General features: G+C 41.7%; 1 protein-coding gene and 1 long non-coding RNA gene across 9 annotated transcripts in view; one reads left to right on the plus strand and one right to left on the minus strand.

The window, feature by feature from the left end:
• Nucleotides 1–4,463: 4,463 nt before the first annotated feature.
• LOC136991101 (uncharacterized) lies at nt 4,464–7,270 on the minus strand. Its single transcript, XR_010883130.1, has 3 exons — nt 6,583–7,270; nt 4,702–4,794; nt 4,464–4,571 (listed from the first exon to the last, which is right to left on the minus strand). It is a non-coding gene; the product is annotated as an uncharacterized lncRNA (long non-coding RNA).
• Nucleotides 7,271–7,570: 300 nt separating this feature from the next.
• EMSY (EMSY transcriptional repressor, BRCA2 interacting) overlaps nt 7,571–17,978 on the plus strand; it is a 40,847-nt gene continuing 30,439 nt past the window's right edge. For 6 of the 8 annotated variants that reach the window (XM_067310658.1, XM_067310862.1, XM_067311114.1 and 3 more), the window contains exons 1-6: nt 7,571–7,687; nt 8,759–8,867; nt 12,356–12,455; nt 13,114–13,188; nt 15,389–15,564; nt 16,676–16,828. In XM_067310658.1, the coding sequence (XP_067166759.1) occupies nt 8,798–8,867; nt 12,356–12,455; nt 13,114–13,188; nt 15,389–15,564; nt 16,676–16,828 (574 nt within the window). In that variant the 5' untranslated portion in view covers nt 7,571–7,687; nt 8,759–8,797. Of the gene's footprint in view, nt 7,688–8,758; nt 8,873–12,355; nt 12,456–13,113; nt 13,189–15,388; nt 15,565–16,675; nt 16,829–17,978 lie in introns of those variants that run through there. The other 2 variants (XM_067311040.1, XM_067310800.1) reach the window with 2 other exon arrangements.

Genomic DNA, 17,978 nt, shown 5'->3' on the forward strand with positions numbered 1-17,978 from the left:
TGCTGTGCTGCTGCGTGGGCAGCACGTGCCAATGGAGTCGGTCTAGCTTTACGGCAGGGATTCACAAAGCGGCGTCCTAGCAAATTCCTGCCTGCCCATCCCTATTTGGAAGTGTTCATTTTTAGTTGTTGGTGCTAAACTTAATTTACCATCCTTGTTTCTTCAAAAAAATTGCCTCGATTGTGCAATATATTGGTACAAGTGTTTAGAGGCAAAGTCATTTTAAAACATATACTAACCAATCAGTCACTGTCAGATGTGTATTTAATATGCATATAATAGTATATTTCCCCATTGGGGAATATATTTTTTTTTCATTTATATCTCCGTGCAAGACTTGAGAGAATATAAGTCATCCTTATTTATTAATCCTTTATTAATGATTGTATTCTTAGGGAAAAATAAGGACAATGATTGTCCAGATAAGGAAATGCCTGGTTTCATTGGCCATTAGGGATCATGATCTTCAACTGTATTTGTGCTGTTGTTTGTGGAGCTGCCCTGTGGTCCAGTCTCTGTAGAATGATGGAATACATCCAGGTGATATATTTGCCTGCTCTGAGATACAGGTTTCTAGCACATCTAGCCTCATAAAAGTATTTCGGTCAAAGTTGGGAGCAAGTTATCCACTGATGAGTTGACTTGAACTTAGAAGCAATATGTAGTATGTTGATGGGTTAAAAGTGTAACTTGAGGAAACACATACAAGCTCACCAAAAATATAATGCAAACTGGTTCCTAGAGTGGCTGAACTCTGCTAGATGCTAAACTGGGGCATCTTCCCTCAAATCCAAAGGTAGACTAGACCACTACTGATGGATTGTAATATGTATATGTGGACATAGATCAGGACATGAGTTACAGCAGTGTAGCTATAACTTGAATCATTTGCCTTATTCCCATGCTTTCTATTTTAAAGTGCCTCTGCTTTCTTCTCAGCATAATACTGCAAAGAGAATGGAGGTATACCGCTGTCTCCCTAAATGGCAGAGGGTATGGCTTTAACTTACTCTGTCACAGGCAGCAGAATGACACAGTGCATTTTTTCATTATCTGAGGTTATATAATCAAGTTTTTGCCTGGCTGTTGCAGAGCATTTAAATAGATGCTCAGCTGGCATTTGGATGTATTTAAGCATTGCTGAATATAAGTACTTTCAGCGCTGAAGTTCTTAGACTTATGAGTTATAAAATAAGTATGCATTTTGAATGTAATATGTATTACTTAAAACAGGAGAAAAAAAGCTCTTCTGTTAACTGGCAACCCAAAGCTATGTTCGGTGAAGTTTAGTTGAAATATGTTATGGATTTAAATACAAATAGCAGTGGGCTTACAGAGACAATCCCAGTATCTGACAAGGCTGTGTAGAAAAGGCCACTCTGGCAACCTGCCAATGCCCAAATGTTGCTGAGGCTTGTGTTCTTATCTTAGCTGGGAGAAAAATATGATGGGAAAGAGCTCGAGGAGGAAGAGAGGGTTTGGGAGTGATCTAAGAGTAATGGAATGAAATTAAAATAAAGATTCTTATGTCAGGGAAATGTATCAAGCCACTGAAAAATCTCTTAAGAGAAGTGGAAACTCCATTGGTTAAGCCATTTAACTTGGAAACAACAAAAAAAAAAGACCAAGGAACAATGTAGTTTGTGTTAGAGGCTATGCTGACTTGCATGCTGGAGTTCTGGAATGTCTGTTTGCATGTAACTGCACACAGAAAACCTAGTCAAAAAAAGCATGCATGAATAACTGCAATGACCATCTTTTCTGCTTTAATAGCAATACAGAAGGTGCCACAGCAATATCTACTGTTAGGCAAAACACCAAACATTTAAATTCCTGAAAAGTTTAAATTATCTACAAGGTTGCATTCACCTTAGTATAAAAGTGTAGTGGGTTTCTTGCCTCTCTTCTTTTCTCACTTCTAGCATACTGATATATTTTTTTTCCCCTGTTTTTCCAGTTTTACTTGTGAAATTACGAGCATAAGACTCATGGAAGTTGACATTCACTGCTTATGGCAGGCAAAAAAGCAGCTGCAGGAGCTGTGCATGTTTCTCATGTAGTACCAAGCTGATGTGCCTCCTTTCTACCCTCAATAGACTGCTCTGAAGAAAGAGGATACTTCAGAGTCTGTATTAATCAGGCTCTTAGCTCGGGTTGTACAGGATCAGTCAGCAGTGTGCCACAAAGAGAATGGAGTTTGTAGCGGTGTGAGTTGAGATGCAGTTAATAATCCAGTAGGAACTGCAATGAGGCTGCTAGGCTGATTTCGTAGGAGCCCCCAAAGAGCTGAGAAGTACAGCTCTGCCACTTCTGACCTAGGCTGCACACAAATCACATCCTCAGAGTGAAAATCACCATTTTTCCCTTGAACCATGCCATCTCCCTGCTGATTCTTCAAAACTACCGTTCATTGTCTTCCTACCATTATCTGACATGACAGAGGCAAGTGCAGTTAGACATGGTTATATTCTGTAAGCTCTCAGGAAGTTTAAGTGTAATTGATGAAAATCATATTCTATAAGTTGAGGGGGGATCTGAGGATTTACAGTCCAAGTGAACATGAAACAAATTAGGAGTGCTTGATGGTCAGTACATTTCTCTCTCTTACTCTAAAGAGAAACAAACTTTGATTAAATGCATATAGTTGACCAAATTTTTAACAAGACCACCAGTATGCTGTTATAGTTAATATATAGCTGTCCTGTATCACTGTCTATCATTAGTTTTTAAAATGCTTCATAAAAGTGGGAAAGCGAGGCACAAGAAAGGTGAAACAACTTGCGCAGGACTGATCAGTAGGTCACCATCAGATCAAGAATACAGCAGGTCCTAAGGAGTTCCAATTTTCTGCTGACTGTAATAGAAAAGATAATGACAAGCAGCTGTTAACGCATTTAAAGCTAAGGTACCCAGTCAAATATGACCAAGTAATAAAATGTAATGATTTACTGCTTGTAGGTGTTTGAATTGTGTGAGATCCTAGGTTTCCTCCAGCGCAAAATAAAATGCATTATTATGAGCTACTTCCACTTTGTGGGCTTTTTCATTGTTGAATGGGCCTCTGTTCACGAACAGATTTGTTTTGGTGGATGAAATTTTGTATGAATTTGAGTCTTACATCCCCTGCTGTCCTTCCACCATCTATTAGGTCCCCATGTGCAGGTCCCCCACGTGCGGCTCCCCCCGTGTCTCCTGCTGCAGGCTGAGGAAGAGGTGGCTCCTGCCGTGGCTTATCTGGAGCTACTTGTGTGCTCACTGGCAACCTCACTGTTCCTTCTCATGGACATAAGCTGATTTATAATTGCATGAGGGCGTTAATTTGACTCTCTCCAACTATGAATCAGCCGTCAAATCTGGTTGAATGGGTGTAGTAGTTATCATGGGGCAGAACTGGCAAACAACATAGTTGAACCCTCTTAGGGAATAAGGCAAAAAAAAAAAACCCTCCTCACAAAAGCACATCCCAAAGCACCTTCTGGGGTTTAGCTCCAAAATTCTGATGTTTGTATCCTTTTCATTGACTATAGTCTTCATTAGCATTGAGGCTTCCACAGACAGTATGGATCATAATTTCCATCAGAAATTTCTGCAGTAACTTCAGTGTGGTGCTGCTATCGACAAATTTCTCTTTTGTTTTATTTTCTTAAAAGTCAGAAAGTGCTGTATAATCTTGGTCCTCCTTAACTGAAGATCGGACAGAAATTGAGCATGTAGGTGATGAGAACTAAGAAAGCGGTTAACATCTGGAAAGCAAGAATAGAAAAAAAAAAAAAGTTGGCAGTTTCACATTCTGCATTTTCTTTGTTTGCCCACAGTGAATCAGTTTATTTGAATTTACCTAGAAAATTTAAGCTGCAGTAATCATTTGGCCATGTTTCCTTATTAATGAAGTCTAAACCATATTTCATTTTCTTTTTTTAGTATATTGGCACACTCCTGATATTTTTGTTCATCAGACAGAAAGAAATGCAGTTAAGTCTCAGTCTTATTTCAGTGGTTTCTCTGGATTAGGGTAAAAGATCCAAGTTAGCTCCGTGCAGTCATTTTGGGTCCAAATAACCTTCTTAATGAAGGTCTAATGAAAAGATCTGTGCTGCTCCTCTCCTGGGAAAAGTTTGGGCCTAGAAGCAGATGAACGATTTTTGTGTGACTTGACTCAGGAAGACCTGACTTAGCAGAGCCTGCTCGGCTCAGAGGCAGCTCAGGTGCATCTGCTAGAAATCATCTCTCTGCTGTACAGAAACAACCTAGATGGCTCCGTCCAAGTCAATTAGCCACTGCAGAGCTCTGACCTTGCCAGATTTTTACTGGTTCAGATGACTACATATGCTCCTCAGGACTCATTATTTAGGTTTTTCTTTCCTTTGTCCACTGTATCTCAGCTCCCCCATTACAGAAAATGGAGAATTGATTGCAGTTAGATAAATTAACCTGAAGTAAATGGCAACTGTGCTGCTGTAATTACAACCAGAATTTGGCTTACGGACTTTCTGGATCTCTCCTCCATACTTCCAAGTCTGGGTCTTCATTCTTAATAAAAAGAAGTATTCTTGGAAATCATCTTACGCCATCTGCAGAAACACAGCAGTTGCGGCTTCAGACAGTTCATGCATAACCAGCTCATTTTTTAAATCTCTTTTATTCTGTTTACCTAAGGAAATGAGCCATATATGATTTTTTTGAGTACATACATATGTATACCTGTGAGTGCTGGTAAGCATCTGTCTACCTTGCCCGTAATAACTGTTGATACCATTGGCCAGTTTCATCCACATTCGAAAGAGAAATAAAGATCTGAAAAAAGAGAAAAAAGCCAAACTGATTTCATTAAATGAATTTAGTGAATATAGCTGCTGAGTAGGGCTGAGAGCACACACCAGTGATCTCTCAGAGGACAGGTAACAGCATGAGCTCAGCTATTACCAGATAACAGAGATTCCACTTGAGACGGTGTGCGAGAGGGGAGTGCGCTGTTTTAAATATACAAACTTCAAAAAAATATTCAGCTGTAATCTGCACCTTCTTCTATGGCACTGATGTTGCAGCATCCACCTCAGTTTTGTGCAGAGCTTAGGACCTTTGCTTTCGTCAGGTATTATTATGCAGACACAACGCTAGTTGCCTTCAGCTGGTTCTTGCTTAAATACTTAAAAAAGAAGTGAGAAAATTGTACTAGTCTACTGTACTCTTCAGCATAATTGTTTTCAAGTACTTGAGATTTATACTACTGTAGGGAACAACAGAAAATGGCAAGTGAGAAAAATGTTCATCATTGATCACATCTGCAGGGAAGATTTTTTTTTTTTCTTTTCTATATTTAGGTGGAAATAACAGCTCTTGCAGATCTGGAAATAGGTGTTACAATTCAAAGCACACTATCCACTTTGTCTTCACCTCTGAAAACTTCCAGCTGTCTCCAGCATTTGTAAAGCAAAATAAGGTTTTCTTATTTTCTGGCTGCAAAATGCAGGCACAAGCTGGATTACAGCTCAACCCGGAGATTTTTCATTTCTAATGAGATTTACTTTTTTTTTTTTTCCCCCTGAGAACTATGGAAGATACCGTAACCAGCGTTTGCCTTCTGGCCGTTCGCACTGAGCACCTTTTCTTGAAGCACTGAGGAACATCTCAATGAGCCCTCTCTGGAGCAAGCCAGCATCTCGCTCGCCGAGGACTGCGTTACGCACGTCCCTAGCAAAACGCCTAGCCAGGAACAAAGGGAGTTTCTTCTGATGGCATTTGCAGCAAACGCTTCCGCAGACTGACGCTTTCAAATTGCAAAGAAAGAAAGGTTCCACTCTTTTTTTTTTTTTTGGTGACTTTTTGGTAAAAGATCTGCCGCCGGTGACACGCAGCTCGACCAGCTGGGACTCAACTTCTGCAAAGGGATCAGAGCACGGATGCGCTTCCTACAGGTGTGTCCCTGAAACCACCGGCGTCTCTCGGCTCTCGCAGCTCTCGGCATCTGCATGCCGAAAACCAAGAGCAGAGCGGAGCGGAGGCCCTTCCTTCCTCTCTGTCCAGCCATCCCTTCACTGAGACCCCCTGCGTTTGACAGGTCGCTTAGCAAAATCGCAGAAAAGCATGTAAAATCAAGCACGGAGAATAAGTGCACGGGGGCAAAAGTGAAGCCCTGAGAGAGGAAGAGCTGGCGTCAAAAGATCATCCTGAAGGGGCTCAAAATTGCAGCACCTTCTAGCAATCACCTTGCAGAAAGTTACATATATATATATGATTTTTATATATAATATATATATATGTTTACTTTCTTGCTGCAAACTGCAGCAACAAACATGCATTTTTTTTAGGCTACAGCTTCATCCCAGAGAATTTTTTTTTTCTTTTCTATTTTCCAATCAGATATAAGGACGTTTTAAAAGATGTAATATGCTGCTTTTCTCTGCAAACCACAGCAAAAGTTATAATCGCTGTTATATGGAAAATAACTGCCGGGCCCAGGACTCTGCAGTCAGCGCTCGCGGCTTTCGGGATTACGTGGTTGCGTTAGGTACCAACAAATTACCGCAGGGAGCAGAAAACGAAGCAGTCACGAGCGTGGTTTTAGGGCGTGGATTTAATTACCTGACTGCTCGCACGGAGGAGCAGTGGCTACCGTCCTCCTGAGCGTAGCACATAACCAACGGCAATTTTATGTTAGAAAGCTAGAAATGGCCAAATAAGGCCGGGCCACGTGTCAATCTCGCCGGATTTCCTTTCAGGAAACAGCGGTCAACAGCTAACGCCTGAAGCGCAAGAAACCGCGACAAGCGGGAAGGCCGCGGCTGGCTCGCAGCGGTTTCGGGCCGTGGCGGTGCCGAAGTGCCTGATCCCCTCCCGCTCGCCAGATTATTCTCCCGTCGTCTCCGCACCTTTGCGCTTCGGCAAAAATGCCCGGCGCACGCGTTTTTGGTGCAAAGGAGAGCGATGCCACCGAAGCAGCCCGGCTTTCAAGCCCTACACCCGGCCTGCAAAATCTCCGGAGGCAAATTCTGCCTCCGCTTTTTATTTGGAGTTTTCCTTTGCAACAGCGCGAAGCTATTAATAGAGGGAGAGGAAGGAAGCGAAGTGTTTCCGTGGAAAATGCGCCCTCTGACAAACCACAGGATGGCTACGCTGCCACGCCGGGTTGCAAACGTCTCTTTCCTGTTTGGGGGCCGCTGCTCTCCCAGCTTGTCCCCGGTGCACCAGGCGCAGCCCGCGCTGTGCCCGAGTGTGCACGGCGCTGTACCCTGCACGGCCCCGCCCGGGAGGAGAACGCCCGCACGCTTTCTGTCCCCTCTCGCTCCCCGTAGCGGCCGCGGGGCCATGGCGGGACGGCCGGCTCTGCTTCCCACCGCGTCGGCAAACGCCAAGAGGACTACAGCTCCCAGGAGCGCCCCGCGCCGTCGCGCATGCGCGCGGCGGCCCCTCGCCATCTTGGCACCGCTTCGTCCATCTCCTCACCGGCCTCCTCGTCCCTCGCCGCCGCGGAGGGTGGCGTGTCCTCGCGCGCGAGAGTGTGTGGAACTACAACTCCCGGCGTGCACGGCGGAGGCCGCGCACGCGCAGTGCCTCCCGCCGCCATCTTGGCCCTGGGAAGCGCTACCACCGCCGCCGCCGCCACTAAACAAACCCGCGAGCGGCACCGGGGGGGAGGAGGGGCCCTGCCGCCGCGGAGCCTTTCGATGTGCCGGGCACGGCCAGGCAGGTGGGTCCCGCTCCCCAGCAGCGCCGCCCGCCTGCGCTCCCCCTCCCTCCCTCCCCCCGCCTCGCCGGGCGCTCCGCCGCGGGGAGAGGGGCAGCTCCCCTTGCCGGGACGGCGGCGACCCGCCGCCCCCCTCACGGGCCCGGGGCGCGGGCCGAGCCGCGGGCCGCCGCCGCTGCCCCTCGGCCCGGCGGCTCCCGCCGCCTTCCCCCCCCCCTCCACACACACCCCGGGAAGGGGACCCAGCGCCGCCCGCTCCCGCCGGTCCAAACCCCCCCCCCCCAACCTCCACCCCCGCGGCGAGGGCCGGAGAGGGGCCCTCGGGGGGCGGCGGCGGCGGCCGGGCGCCCTGCTGGGGGCTCCCGCTGCCCCCAGCGCCGCGCTGGAAGGTGCCACGGCGCCGGGGCTTTTGTTCCCGGTGCCAGCCGGCCCCCTCCCCCCGGCGGTGCCGCTCCCTGCCCGGCAGCTCGCCCCGCTCCCCTCCGGCTCCTCTTGCCCATCGTTGCCGTCGCCGCGGCGGGGGTAGATGCGCCCTGCTTCCCCGCCACCCCCGAAATCTCGCCATCGGGCGAGGGGGGTGTTCCCCTGTTTGGGTTTTTCTAGGGGGGGAAGAGGGGGGAAGGGGTTGGTACGTTGGAAGGCGATTTTTTTCACGGTGTCTTTGCCATTCTGTCGTATAATAGGCTGGTGCTAAATGCATTCCCCGGGGGGAAGGGGGGCGTGCGGTTAGCTGGAAGAGTTCTTATAATAGGTGCTCTGTGCATAAAGAGAGGGAGGAGACTCGAACATCAATTCGGAGAGCGTTTCAGCATGAGAAAGGGCTTGAGAAGGAGATGGGAAACTCTCAGCAGAAAGGCTTGGGTGATGGATCTGAGGAAAACAGTATGGGGAGTGCGTGGCCTTGGGAAACTGCTGATTCCTGCATGGTAAAGCATGCCATTACAGAGGTTGGAGCAGGGATGGAAGTGAATGTGTTGGTGTACTTGTGAGCAGGCTGGGGAGAGTTTGCATTAATCAGCTTGAGAAATCAATAAACGATGGACTGGCACTTACTGCATTTATATTCCTTTTCAGTGAGGGTGAGCTCTGTGGGAGCACAAGCCCAGGGGAAAGATGCCTGTTGTGTGGCCGACGCTTCTGGATCTCAGTAGGGATGAATGCAAGAGGATCCTTCGCAAACTGGGTACAGTAAGATACAATTTGTGGGTCTGTATATCTGCCCTTTTAAGATTTGCCTGCCTGCTGCTTCCAAGAAATACTTTAATATGTCCACAGGCAACTTACAAGTCATTTCCTGCATTTTGCATGTGTCATTGGTTTGACAGCTGTGGCTTAAAATGATGTTTGGCAGATGCTCTGCCTGAGCAAAGTGAATAGAACAGAATTGTTTTGGTTTGATGGAATCGCTGGTGGATGTCCTTGTCCACCTCTGCTTTGATGTTAGTGTGTTGCAGTGCTCTTCTTTTTGTGACTACACGCAACAAGATACTACCTATTTGAGAGGAGATTCTTCATTTGTTTATTAATTCTGTGTTAGACACCTTTTCTGTACCAAATCATGTAGCCCACATTTAATCGACTCTGTGGGATTGACTTCAAGTAGTAAAGGTACTGTCCTAAAGACATGACACTTAAGAAGAAAATTATGTGATAGTGTGTCTGCAGTCTTCAGTTACACATATTGTCAGGGAAATGTGAAAACAATGATGTCACTTAACTGTCACGATAACAGGAGCTTGTTGCGTTGTTTGAAATGTAGTTCAATATCTAAGTCCTTCACCCCAAAGAAAATGTATCTCTATTGGAAAATTTTTGGTGCTCTAGCTATATAAATACATGTGTACAAGAAGACACACTCCTTGTTTTGGAAACTAATAAAAATATTTGTTCTTACGCACCCACTCTTGGCTACTACTGGAGACAGTATCCTTTGCTAGGCAGATCATTGATCTGGTCTAACGCAGTGGTTTTCCCATTCTTAAATACAGAAAAATCAAGCTCTTTAGGTAAGGTTTTTTGCCAGTTAAACGATGGTTAGCATTAGAATGAAAAAACAGATTTCAGAATTTCTGCTGAGGAGCATAATCTAGCAGATGATGTCAAAAAATAAGTTGAGACTGTCACTGACTTTTGGTGACAATGAAGTCACTTAGCTTTTCTCAATCTGATTTTACTTGAATGTTAAGATTGCGTGCTGCGCTACTTGACACTGCCAAGGTTCTCATAGGTTGTAAAGCAATCCGCTTTATTTTCTGAGATGAGAATTTATTTTTTCTCACTTCACCCTTTTTATTTCATTTCTTGGGAATCTGGAATTTGCATTATTTTGAAGCAGACAGTCTGATTTTGCATGCTCTGTTGGAACTAAGCTGCACGTCTATTGAAGTGACAGCTGTAGGTCTTAAGTGAGACTCGAGAAGTATGAAAACTAGGAGAAGGAGTGTGTGCGATGCCAAAAAATTTGGACCGGATCTGTGCTACTCGGTTTCGTTAACGTAGCTCTGTTGACTGGGAGCGTGGAAAAAAACTTCCACCCCAGCTGACGGTGGTGTGCTGGCAGAGCCCTGCTGGTGCAGCTGAGCCAAACAGAACTGCAGCTACACCTCCTTCAATGACATAACCTAGGCTGACAGGAAAAAAAATCTTTCGTTGCTGGCATGAGCTGTATCCCCACAAGGGGGCCCTGCCAGTGTAGCAGAGGATCAGAGCTGTAGCAGCCGTGTCTTCTAGGGCAGAGAAGCTCTCGGTTTAAACAGACAAACCAGAAGACTGGGGCGGAGAGGAGCACGGGCGGAGTGAACAGTCATAAAACAGATCAGCAGAGCTGGATAAAGGGTCCCGCTTTTCCAGCTCTCAACCCAACATCTTAGTTGGTTGGCAGTTCTGCAATACCAGGGTACTCCTCAGCAAACGAAAGCGGTGGTGCAAGTGAGGCTGAAACGTATCCTGAGATGTGCAGTAGCTAGCGTTATTCTGCAGTGTTTGGGGTTTATAACTGACTAATGGGATGACGGTAGCAGCCTTACATTTGAAATAATGGTCTTTCTTTGACAAACTTGATTTTTTTTAAGCTTTTTTGGCTGTTTCACATTGAACAGAGCACACCAGGTAGTGTTTCCTATATTGACATAAGGCTGACGGACCTAGTTATAACTGTTCTGTAATCTTTGCCAACTTCTAAAAAGCCATCATTTTAAAGCCTTAGTGTAGAGGTTCTCTATTAAAAATGAAAAAAAAAAAAACTGTCTATGCCTGCTAAATGATTACATGGTTGTATCTGGAATTACTTTATGTTGTTAGGAGAGGAAAAATAATTAGTATCTTAAATATTGTAGCATGGTTGTCTAAATAAATGTTGATATTAGTAATAACCATTGCATTAATTAGCAAATGTTTTGTAACCAAAGCTGTAAGTGCTTCTGTAGGTCACTCAGCATCCCTGTGCAGACTCTATAGTTAACCAAAGTGACTCTGCTTTGTATTTTGTCTGCTTAATCAGGACAGGAGAGCAGGATGTCTTTTCAGCATGATTCCTTGATTTGATTTGTAAATTAGCTCTTTGGAATCTTACTCTGAATGCCTTCCAGAATAGCATCAGTCTTCTTTATTTTGCAGCTAATTTCAGACAGATTCTTGGGCTGGCCCCTTTTTATTCTTATTTTTGGTTAACTGGGATCTGTTGTGGGGTTGGTTTGTTTGGTCGCAGAAATGGGTTGCTGAATGAAAGACACCTACATAAGTATCAAAAGAATTTGTTTTGCTAGTGTTGAAGTACGGCTTTTAATAACACTTTTTTTTAAACACTGCTAAGCGTAGAACAGCAAGTCATTCTTTGGCAAACTGGCAGTCTTCAAAATTATTTGTATTAGGTGTATTTATCACCCTGCTTAGTAGGACAGAATTCAGAAATTTCAGTAGCCTTTAGCTATTTTATTTTTTTAAAACACTAATGGAATAGCGTTTACGTGGATTGCATGGAGTTATAATTTTATCGTAACTCATAGTTATATTTTTGTGTGTTAATCTCTGTGATGGCTCTGTACATTTAAGAATAGCTGGATCGTGTTTTTTGATATGTTGGGCAGGTTTAAGTCACTGTGTTGCATTTTTCTGATTGAAGCAGTTGCCCATATCAAGTAAATGGGCATAAAAGATAACAATTATCATATTTAACAAACTAGAGCTGATATTCTACATCCTAATTAAGGAGCAGCATTAGGAAAAAAATCAGTTGCTCTTCTGATACAGTATTTCTTTCTCAAGTCAAGCTTTCCATGGAACTTTTAGTAATGGTATATGTTAAAGATTTTCTTCTCCTGCTTCTAGAGGATTCTAAGCTCCTGCACAAATGTGAGGACTGTTTCTTCAAGCTTTCTGGCTGGCCTGTCAGTTTAGAGAGAGCTGGAAGAATTCTGTTGGGTTTATAAACTCCTTTCTAGATAATCCTTTGTGATGACACAGTTCTATTTCATAGACAAGCTGTACGCTGAAGGGTAATCGACTGAGAGAGTTCTAAATCGTCAATCTCTTTTGAAAAGCACTAAATAATTGAAAGACGTGTTCCTTTTCATGATTTTGCAAATTAATAGAATACTGTCAGTAATACTGAAAGTAACATTTTTCCTTTGCTGTGAACATTAAATAAAAATGCAATTTGCTCCAATTCTTTAGAACTGGAGGCATATGCAGGTGTCATCAGTGCCTTACGTGCACAGGGAGACCTTACGAAGGAGAAGAAGGATCTTCTTGGAGAACTCTCTAAAGTGCTTAGGTAATCATAACATTTCTTAAAATTAAGTGCAGTGCATTCAATGAACTGATGAACTGTTTCCTTCTAAGATATTGCATGCTTTTTTTTGTAATTGTCACCATAATGCAAGTCTTAAATTAGAGAAATAATTCTCCATCTTGTGGAGATTTGATTCCTATTCAGCTTGGGTTTTGAATAAAGAAAGCAACGGTGCTTCTGTGGTTGAAGATTTACTGTTTGGGGTTTTTTGAGATGATGTGTGTTGGAAACATTACAGCTAGCTCATGAGTGCATGCTAGCTTATAGTTTAATTAAGGTGGGATTTCAAGGTGTTTGGGTCCAAGCTATAATAATGAGGAAAGCTGCATGTTCCATGCAGATTTTTCTACCGCATACTTTAAAGTCATAGCTCTCATTAGGAGATTGTATTTTAGCTGTTTTGCAGTGGTAACCTGCAAACTGTAATGTTCTCTTTATTCTTGAATAATAGTTTTCGAACAATAATATGTTCTTTCTGTGATAGCAAAAATTAAGTGACAATCTCTTAAATGTAAATGCCTGTTCCATTTGGTCTTATGAGTAGATTATTCATAAGTTTCATTTTAGCTAGAAGTTTTAGATAAATGTTCATGTCTTCCTCTGACTAAAATATATTGGTATCTTTTTTTTCCCCCAATAGTATTTCAACGGAGCGACATCGTGCTGAAGTTCGGAGAGCAGTAAATGATGAACGACTAACGACTATTGCACACAAGTAAGTTATAGGTCATTTTCTATGTGATTTCCAAAGATACCCTTTGGAAAATCCATTATTCCTTAACCTGAATGATAGAACTTTGAAGATTGATGGTGGTTTAAAGAATAGTCGTTCAAACAGTATATGGACGTAGGAATATCAGTTTTATATCAGGGTACTGGAAAGAATTATTTAGTAGGTTCACATTTTGGATCTAAAGGTATTCCATTCACTGAACAAGCACAATTTAGGCACAGTCTTTGTCATGAAGAGCTTTCAGTAAAATAGTTGAGAAGAAACAAAGGGTAGAGAAAAGAGAGGAAACATAAGCAGGATGAATAACCTTGTGTACAAATTTCATGTTTGTTCTATTTTTTTTTTTAAGTTCAGTTTTGTTCAAATCCATTTGATGTGGTTACATGAAGAGGGAGTTAACTACACAGACAAAGGGAGGGGAAGAGATGGGAGAGATTAGCGGAAAACAGTATATGAACACAGAGGAAAAAAATGGTCAGAGTGAAAAGCTGCAGCAAGCTATCTGATGACATCAGTATCCACTGTTCTCGGCTTGAACTGCTTGATGCAGCTGCTGCGCTGGCATCAATTGGGATGGTTTCTCCTTGCATTTGCTCTCCTGAACTCCACATGATTTTGTGGAGTGGAGGGGCTTGAGAGGACAAGTGCTTGCATATATCTGATAGATGCTTAATAGTCTTACCATTAAGAAGTATCTTTACACACACTTTTACAATCCAGTTGTGTTTATTTTTGTTTCTTTTTGTATGTTATAACCAGTGATTTTTAAATTTGACTCTTATAACATAAATGCTGTGCGGAGAAAAAACAAAATCATATAACTAACAGGCCACTTCAAATTAGCGATAGTCTGAACTGAGACTCGCCAAAATCATCATACTCTTTTTGTGCCAGAAAGTGACATCTGACATTTTAATGCTTTAACGCTTGGGTTTAAAGCTTTACAAATACGCTGTTTACCAAATAGAAAACACTGGCTTCTTTACACTTCATTAAAGAACGAAAGTGTATGATGAAAAATAATGATTTAATTACCAAAATCAGGATTTTTTTTCTTGATTTTTGTTCCTTTTTTAAGTACTAGTTCTGTTTTTCTGTTTTATAGAACAAGCATACTGTTTGTCCTGAGCTACAGAACTTCAAACAGATGAGATATATAATCAAGACAAGGTGCAACTATAGAGTGCTGCATCTTTTTATTTTTTTCTGTTGTAAATTCTTTCTAAGTGGTAGTTGATAACATAGTATTTGACTTAAATAATTTGCTAGCTCATTAGAAAATCAGACTTATTGATTGAAATATATTTTTACTTAAGATGATAAAGCTCTGCTTATACTATATGCCTATGTATGAGGAATGCTGAAGCATATCTGGATTTAACAGCGAAGCAGATCCTCTGCATTTTATGAACAAATTCGTAGGAGCTTTTGCTGCAACTTGCTTGAAATAATTGGAGTGAGAAGTTGTTTTTTAGAATATATTAATACATTAAATGGCTTGGTTTGCTTAAGAACATAACAGCGTTGAAAAATAATATGCAATTCTGTTTTTGTTTTTGACAAATCAGTAGTATAAAGCATTCATAAAAAGAAACGCTTCTCTACCTAGATAAGAATAGCATTTTACTGAAGAATTCTAGTTTATCTTCAAGTACTAAAGTTAAGAAAAAATCAGAGCAGCCAGCTGGTTTCTGTTGAGGAAGAAGTACAGGGTGTATCTATGTTCTGTTACTTTTCTGCTGAGATAAAGCAAGATTTACATTAAACCCCCCCCCCCCCCCCCCGCATGGTTAGTTTGGGTAGTGTTTTATGAAATTTATTGGATATCTAGCTACTTTTGTCATGCAGACAGCCACAGTGTACCAACTCTACATGAGTAGTAGGTAATCTGATATGGAGGTTTTGAACCTGTCATCCACAGACCTCTGGTCCTTTAAGGGTTCTCTGAAACATAATGTTAAAAGAAAAAAAAACAACTCAAATTTGCTTTAGGAGGATTTCTACATCAGGTGGAAAAAGGAAGGATTTTCATGAAATGAAGAAGACTGGAGATTATTGCTCTAGTATGTCTTTAGAAACAGCCTTGTAGATTTTCACTGTTGGGAAAAAAGGCACTGTATAAGAAATAGTGAGTATTTTGGAAAGTCAACAGAATACTTACAGAATGTGCATTTCTGTCTAGTATGTCTGGACCAAATAGCTCTTCAGAATGGTCTATAGAAGGTCGTCGACTGGTGCCACTGATGCCACGGCTTGTTCCGCAAACAGCTTTTACTGTTACAGCTAATGCCGTTGCCAATGCAGCTGTTCAGCACAATGCATCTCTTCCAGTTCCTGCAGAAACCGGAAACAAAGAAGGTGAGGCATGCTGGCAATCTACTACAAAGTATGGAAATATAAAGATAATGTCACATTACAAAGTGTTATCTAAGATCTGCAATGTTAGATATTTTTTAAAAGTCTGATTCTTCTTGCACAGTATTCATAGAAATATGAAAATTCTTTATTTTTAAAGATGCTTTTGCAGCATCTACAGCATTGTGTTAGAGGCGGGCACACTAGCACCTGGGGGAAAAAAATTACTGGTTAACTTCTTAAGCTCTGCAAACTACAAAACCTTATATTGTTGGTCTCACATTTTGTGTGGTTCTGTAAGTGGTGAAAAAACGTTTCAGATAATTTTATTTTAACAATGTAAGTATGGGTCCCTCTAAGTTTTGGTGATATTCAAGAAAAATTTTGTTGGTTTTCATTTTTGTTTTTTTACTTCAGATTAAATATATCAAGCTAATGAGTTGAAAAATAGCTTTCCACCTTCCCCACGCCTTTTAAGTAATGTTATTACACATTCCATCTAACTTGGCTGAATAGGCTTGAATTATGTTTCATGCAGCTAGAGAATGTGTAATGCTTCTTGAAATAGGTTATCTTTTCTGGTTTTGTGAGGAATATTGGTTCATTATACTATTATTTATAAACAACTATTGAAAAAGGCTGATTAACAGAAATATTAATTGTTTTATTACGTAAAAAATCTTTTGGTTTCTTTAGCTGACTTACCACTGAGGAGAGGCACTATTTTCTATCAGTTACAAATCTAGACAAGCATTGTAGGTCCTTTACAGAAATACAAAAAAACAAACAAACAAAAACCCCCTAAAATTACTAAATTAACAAACTGTAATGTAAAACGTATGATTAATATAAGTCAAAAACTAGAATTGGCAACACAAATTTCTGGGGACTGGAGAAGGGGAAATAGACTTCTACATTGTCTTTGAAGGTAGTTAATTCCATGGTCATGCTTAGGTCAAACTGGGATTTGACCTAATAGTAACAGGATTGCAGAGGCAAAGATGGGGATAATGACCCAAGAAGTCTGTGGCTTCCTTTACAAATGTTAAAATAGTGATAGAATAATGGGATTCTGCACTTCAGTTATATGGAAGGTGTCTTTTCTCCTCTTCAGTGGTGGTTTGCTATTCCTACACAAGTACCACATCAACCCCAACATCTACCCCTGTTCCAAGTGGCAGTGTAGCAACAGTGAAGTCCCCCAGACCTGCCAGTCCAGCCTCCAATGTAGTCGTCTTGCCAAGTGGAAGTACTGTTTACGTCAAAAGTAAGTGATACTAGTAACTGATTAACAAAAGGGAAAGAAAAGGCCGGTCTTGTGGCTGAAGCATGAATTCTGAGTTAGTCTGACTGACCTTGGGCAAGTCATTTAATGCCTTTATGCCTTAGCTTAGTCTGCGGAATGGATATACTTCCCTTTTCAGAGAAATTGTATTCAGGATAAATCCACTGAGCGTAAAATGCTATAGGGAGGCTTAATGGCAAAGACAGCGAGAGTGAAAAGTATTATGAAAATATAATATAGGAATTGCTGTACCTCAGTGGATTTCTAACCCAGCTTGCTTAGAAATTGTTTTCAAGATGGTCCTGCTTTGTTGCTTCTGCAGAGGACTTCCCTCTTCCTTCTCCTGCTTAAATAATGCATGGTAATCACTTATCACTTGAGTTAGAAAAGGTCCCTCCTTCCCACTTTCTGAGGTGACCTAAACTTTTCTAGAATTCAATGATTTGGCAAGTATACGCCCTTATTTCAGTGAGAGACAGATTCAGATATTTGTGCTGGTTCCCTGACGATCTAAACCAGCCTTGCATTAGTTAAGGATTTGTCTGTTCTCATAATATACTGAAGTAATACAAGCTTAAGAGAATAGAGGAATTTGTATACTGTCTTCTAAGGTTTAACTAAGTGTTTAAGCAAATTGTATCATTAACCATGTTTGGCCATTCTGTGATATGTTTGGAAGCGGATTGTAGTGAAGGATACCTAGGCATCGATGAAAATCCCATCAGATGCCTGTCTTTAGGTATTTAAACTTGGAAATGCAGTGCATAATGCCCAGCAACACACACTTTTTTTTAGTTCTTTCTTTGGCTAATAAATCAGCTAGTTCTAAATGCAGAATTTATGTTTTCATAAGAATGTCCAGCACATCAAAGGTAGTTTTATTTAACTGGTAATTAAAAATGCTTTTTTCTGTCCATATTTGAATTTTGGTGCCTATCAAAATGCAAATACAAATAAAGATTAATAGTGAGGTTGATAAGCGCTATCTGCGATTTTTTAGCATGCTCTGGCTAATTGCTACATTTTTAAAATTATATTAATCTTTGTGCTATATTGTGTACATTTGTATAAACTTCTAGCTAGCCAGGAGTGTCATATTGAACATAGTTACCTGCAAACCACCATCTTTAAT

The sequence above is a fragment of the Apteryx mantelli genome, chromosome 1 (assembly GCF_036417845.1).
Source record: "Apteryx mantelli isolate bAptMan1 chromosome 1, bAptMan1.hap1, whole genome shotgun sequence".
NCBI classification, from domain to species: domain Eukaryota; kingdom Metazoa; phylum Chordata; class Aves; order Apterygiformes; family Apterygidae; genus Apteryx; species Apteryx mantelli.